This window comes from Alexandromys fortis, unplaced genomic scaffold (assembly GCF_014885135.2).
Source record: "Alexandromys fortis isolate MF-2015 unplaced genomic scaffold, M_Fortis_MF-2015_v1.1 scaffold_22, whole genome shotgun sequence".
In the NCBI taxonomy this organism is placed as follows: Eukaryota; Metazoa; Chordata; class Mammalia; order Rodentia; family Cricetidae; genus Alexandromys; species Alexandromys fortis.
In genome coordinates this window covers 16,576,524-16,582,523 of record NW_026067900.1, presented here as the reverse complement: position 1 = coordinate 16,582,523, position 6,000 = coordinate 16,576,524, and the positions used below count along the sequence as shown (strand labels likewise).

General features: G+C 48.7%; 1 protein-coding gene across 1 annotated transcript in view; it reads left to right on the top strand.

The window, feature by feature from the left end:
- Positions 1 to 1,422: 1,422 nt before the first annotated feature.
- Elovl4 (ELOVL fatty acid elongase 4) overlaps positions 1,423 to 6,000 on the top strand; it is a 30,034-nt gene continuing 25,456 nt past the window's right edge. Inside the window, exon 1 of the mRNA XM_050127506.1 lies at positions 1,423 to 1,762. Within this exon, the coding sequence (XP_049983463.1) occupies positions 1,663 to 1,762 (100 nt within the window). The 5' untranslated portion in view covers positions 1,423 to 1,662. The remainder of the gene's footprint in view (positions 1,763 to 6,000) is intronic.

Below are 6,000 nucleotides of genomic sequence, written 5' to 3'. Positions count from 1 at the left end.
GCTGCTTTGACAAGTTCACATGACATTAAATAAGCAAAGACAGAGAGGTTTTGTGAGGTGAGAGTAGGAATCCGTTCTCCTTAAAAAAAGCATCCAAGACTCCAAGACAATGGAGAGGTAGCAATCAATATTATAAGTGAAAGGAAAACTAACTCACACTTAGGTTACCAAAGGAAATGAGACTTGATTAGAATATTTTAGATCATAATTAGCAATTGGGACTCAAGAAATTTTTCAGAGAAACTTCAGTTTGGCAGGTTGGGTTTGCCAAATTAAAAAATCATGCCACATGACCCTGGTGGCCTGAGTTCTATAATAAATCAGTTACTTTTAGTTACCGCTGTCTCCCTGAAGCTCTTTGTTCTCAGCTCCCATTATGCTCTGAAGGTGGTGTGAGTTATAATTTTGCCACCATAAATATTTATGACTTGCCATTTAGAGCACCGAGTTAGCACTCACGGAGCACGCACTCATGCTAACATTGTCAGACATCTGACACGGTGGCCTTTAAAATAAGCAACTCTAAATTAGCAGGTGGAGAGAAACGGAAACAAAAGGAGGTGGAACGTCTGAATAAGGAGCAGAGGAAATTGCTACTGGACCATTCACAAAAGCTTTGCTTTATGTCGGAAACCATGAAATTTATATAGTGTAATTTTGTTTTTGTCGCTTTTCGCAGGTGTGGTCTTTTCTATTGCCTCCCATCTTATCTGAACTTTTTTTTTTTCAAAATGAAAAATCATTAGTTGGCCCTCTTCTCTCCAGTCAATTGCCTTTGTCTCCTCAGCAACATCCTTTCAAATTGACCAAGCAGACTTTTCAACCTATTCTTATGGCTCCCTCCTCTCTGAACTACCAGCAGCCTAATTCGACACAACCACATGGCTTTGATCGGTCCGTGTTTCAGTACGTGCAGGAGTTTAACAATACACTAGTGTATTTATGGGATGACCACGGACTACCGCCACCGCCGCTGCATGAGACAAATGGCATTCCTTTAGAGTGAAACCACCTGCATTTCCTTGTCTGGGTGACAAGCACGTGCCAAAGGCGAAGACAGCAAAAGCACAAGTGAAATAGAGATGAATGAATGACAGGCAGGAACCAGAAACGCCTCGCCTACACATGTTTGTCCACAAACTCCCCTTCTTTTCGGTCCAGTTTCCCACGATGCATCCGGCGGAGCAGAGGTAACCGTGGGCAGGCGGGCAGGGAAGGAGGACACAGGCGCGGGGAGGTGGACTGGGTACGAGGTATCCCCCTCCGGCTCTCTCGTTGCCCGGGTGGCGGCCGGAGGGGGGGGGGCAGGCCTTAGTGCGCCTGCGCAGACCGGCCACCACTCGCGACCGCAGCATCCCCGCGCCCGGGGCGAGAGGAGGCGCTGCTCCGCCCCGCGAGGCCACGTGATGCGGGCGAGGGGATTGGAGCTGCTGCAGCGCGCCGCGACAGAGAGGAGCAGCGCTGGGCGCTCGCGGCGGGTCCTCCTCCTCCTCCGCCCTCCGGCTTCTTGTCGCCGCTGCTCACCGCTGCTCGCCGCCCGCATCCCCAGCCGCGGCGCCTGGAGGAGGAGGAGACGCCGCTGCCAGCAGGTTCCCCGTCGCAGCCGCCCACTGTCCCTAGGGGCCTCTCTTCTCGCCGCGGCTTGCACCTCTTCGCGCCACGATGGGGCTGATGGACTCAGAGCCCAGCAGCGTCCTTAACGCGGTGTCCACTGCGTTCAACGACACCGTGGAGTTCTACCGCTGGACGTGGTCCATCGCAGGTACAGGCAAAGGGCCTCACCCATCCCCGATGGGTGCTCTGCGGACTGCCCACGACGCAGACGCTAGTCCCCGGCCTCAGCCCCAGGCAAGGCCCTGCGCCCCGCACCCGGCGCCCTGAGGCTGTTGGGGCGCCCGGGTCCTCGCAGATGCGGCGCGGGCGCCGCGGTTGTGCACTGGTTAATCGGATGCGAACGTTAAGGCGTCTTCCTCCCCCCCCCCCCACTCCCATCTCATCAGCTTCGCGGATGCAGGAGCTGACTTAACAGATGCTGCCTGTGCAGCCAAGGAACCACCGCGCCCTGACGCCCGCATTTCCCGAGCTCGCCTCATACTTTTCTTATGTACTGACACTCCTTGTAGAAAGAGAGGCCTGGAACGGGAGGAGGGCTCCGATTGTTCTTGTCTCTGCTACTTCAGCTTCCTTGAAGGCTTTGACAAAAATGCTTGTGTCTTATTCCATTTAGTTAACCTCTCTGTAGTATAAGTTCGACTGAAATGTAAAATAGCATTATTTAGCTCGCCAAAGGATGTTAGTTTTTGTGACTTCCTGAGGGTGCTGGCTTTGCGCAGTGCAGTGCCGTCAGGAGGAGGGGGAGGAAGGCAGTCTTTGGGAAGGGGGTCTCCGCAGCAGCACCTAGAGGTTGGCCCAGAAGTCTGCATAAGTACAGCGTACTGAAATTAGCGAACGTTTCCCTTAGCTGTTCAGTTTGTGGGGCAGGACTGTCATTTGGGTGACTTAGGTAGTTTTCCTAGGAGAAGTGATTGTAACAGAAATGGTCACGTGTTACCATTTCTTCATTTGCTTTTAGAAGTTTCCAAAATCTTAAACGTCAAGTTTAAAGGATTCTCGAAATGGTTTTATGATGTAAATTTCTGCTGTCCGTTTGCAGTGTTACTTTGTATCCCAGCAGATTAGGATGTTAGCAATATAGGTTATGACAGCTGTCTTAAGAAATGAGGTTTCTTTTGTCGCTTTTGTGTTTGTTGCTAAGGCAAATGACAGTGTGTTATAGCTTGGATACAGTATGACATCTGAGGTATGTGCGGTGGACAAAATGCTTGCTGGAATTGTTTCTGTATGAGACAATCTATTTTTCCCCCGTGTGTGTGTGTGTGTGTGTGTGTGTGTGTGTGACGTGGAGGCTTCACTGACTTGTTTAGAAAAGTGCGCTACTTCTCAGAAGTCCACAAACTTGATGCTAGAAGAGGCAGCAGTTCCCAGGCATCACAGCAGGAGGTGACTTAAAGGCAGTTGCAATGGGGCATTTCTTTCTTGAGTTTTTCCTTAATGTTGTCACACTGATAGGTGCAATACCTGGGGAAGGAGTACCCTTCCCTTCATCTCCTTGATACTGCTCTGAGCATTGCGTCAGAGCATCCCCTTACACAACTGTGCAGAGCTAAACCTCAGACGTGCTTGCTGGCAGGTGGCAACGTGGTTGAGGTCCTCCAGCCGCCTTGCCCCCAGAGCCACACCTAGGAGTTCTCAGTCCTGTCTCTCAGCTCCTTCCCATCCTGGAGCCTTCTCATCTCTCCAGCCTCAGAAAGAGAAGTTGAGAGGAAAGCTGGAGCATGGCTTTTCATAGTGGTTCATTCTGTCTGAATGAGTCTGTGAGAAAGATCGGCAATGGGGTTGGCATTGCTGTGTGTCCACTCAAGTGAAAGCTGGCTCCTACGCTTTGAGGGCCCTATAAAACAATACACTTTCGTGGGTCAAGCTTGAGAAATGAGTAGACACAGGGAACACTCAAGTGACCTCTTACTAGCAGGTCAGTGGGAAGATATTCGTCCATCTCTTGACTATCCACTTACGAAACCCGAGACTGCCTCCTTGCTTCTGTAACGAGCTGCCCAGTGCAGGCAGAGGTGCTTCTGAACCCACCAGAGGCTCAGTGGCTAGAGTCTGCTTGGCGTTGGTGGAGCATAAGGAGGACCATTGTTCAGGGGTTATTTGGTTTTTTTTTTTTTGTTTTTTTGCTTGCTTTTTGCTTTCACATCTGGATCTTCTGTGCTTCCCAGACACTTTTGTGTGCTGCGTGTTCCTTCTGGGAACCAGGTCTCCATGTTCTTTCTGGGAGCCAGGTCACACTGCCTCCCTTCTCCAAGAACATTTATTCTTTTTCCATGCATATTGAAAATGTGGATAAGGGGGCTACGGAGTAGCAAGGGAGGCTTCGCCAGTGATGCTGGAGAAAAGTGGATGAGTCAGATGTTTGGAAAGAGGGAAATAAAAATGGGTGGGAGACAGGGATACTCTTGAGAAATGGTGCGGAGTGTGACGAAAGGGTGACATTATTCAGGAAGAGCAAGCTGGGCTGGGCGCCGTGCCCCGAGTGCCTCACTGAAGGAGTATGCTGACTTCTTTTCCTTTTACTTGTTCCTTGGGGTTTCCTCTTCTTGAAGTTCCCCCATGAGCACAAGTAAAGTAGTTCTGTTTTGTATTGTTGTAATAAGAAAGGTACAGGGTTGTAGAGTATGTTTGGCAGCCTAAGACATTTTTCTTAGAGCAAATAGCTTCTGGTGAATTATTTCAAACTCTATCAAATGGTACTGTTTAATAGAACACAGCCAAAGGGAGGTCTACAAACTGGGCTTTTCAACAGCACATATCTAGCAAACAATGAGTTTCTGTGCTCGCAGGAACAACGTCACTTTTCTTGTATTATTAACACTTTGTATATTGAAATTTAAGGTTTAAAAAGAGTGCACTGCACTTTTAAAAAAAGTACAAATAAATTTGAATTTTCTAAACTAGGCATCTAGCTGCGTGCCACAAGGAAGTTACTGTTGTTTACATTGGAAGAAGGCATGGGCCGATGTGAAGCTTCATTCAGGGGAGCCACAGCGCTGATGCCCTCGCATCTGTGTTTTGATTCTCTGATTTGACCTTGTATTTGTGAAAATGACTAGGAAGTATAACTAATTAAACTTCCATCCAAACATTTAAACCGACACATCTAAATAGTCTCCCTCCTCTGTCCAGTGCTACACTGTCCACTTTATCCATTCCTGCCAGTTTCCTTCTGGCTACCTAGTGGCTTCACAGATCATGAGTACTTGTTTATGTGTTGTTAAAGTTAGAGCATAAACAGTCGGGGTCCTGAATTCACTTTGGAAGAGGAAGAGAGGAAAGGGGGTGAGAGGCGTGGCATAGGAGGGAGGGTGTTTCCTATAAGGTAATGAGAGACTCGAGAAACCAGGCTGTATTGTGTAAGTAAATGCACTCAGGTCATGCATAGTTCTTTATTCCATATGTACTTTCCATGCAGAATACGGGCCGGGGACAGAGGCCACTGGGTCACAAACTTACGAAGTCTAGGAAAAATCACTGCTATTCTGCCCCCCCCCCCTTGAAATCCTGGTTTGAGGGCCCCAGGACAACCAGAAGAGTTCCCTCCTGTTATCTGACTGTCCCCGCCCTATGTGTCAGTCGTGAGTGGCGAAAGCAGCAGACTACCTGGCTCTGTTTTCTGAGTATTTTATCAGTTTCCCACAGTTGCTTACCCTGGCTGTGAGTGAGCTGATGAGAACAGTCAGAAAATGTTTGAGTTGGTAGACCAGGGCAAAGGTGCCAAAGGCAAAGGGCCCAGGGGATGGACTGGGGACTGAACCAGGGAAACTGGGACTGCAAAAGGACCAGTGAGTCATTTAAACCTGCTGTGGGAGGGGATGCTTAATTCAGCTGTAATAAACTGGAGTCAGAGGAGGTTTAGCCTATGGCTTGCCAGGCTGCAGAGGAGGAATACAGGTTTTAAATGCTGTACAGCATGTTGATTTTCATTTTATTTGACATAGTTAATGTGTAGTTTTCATCTGTGTTAATTTCTATAGTAGATTTTTGTGTTTGGATTAGCCTGGGAGATATGTCTATGTGTCTGTTCTCTGTCTCTCTCTCTCTCTCTCTCTCTCTCTCTCTCTCTCTCTCTCTCTCTCTCTCCCCGCCCCCTTCCCCCCAAGGTGTTGGGTTTGAGGTAGGGTCTTGATATGTGAATCAGGCCAGCTCTGAACTCATACTTTAGCCAGTGTGAGCTCCACGATTGTTATGCCTTCACCTCACAAGTACTGTGATTAAACGTGTGCACACTGGCAGGAAAACAAATGTGTGGAATATGGCTGGCCTCTAGCCTCCCTCCTAGCCAGTGTTTCTCCTGAAGTCTTGTCTCATAGCCTCGCTGAAGCTTCTGGAGGCCCAGATAGCTTTAGGGGGGTTGTCAGGTTGATATTTTTCCTTTATTAC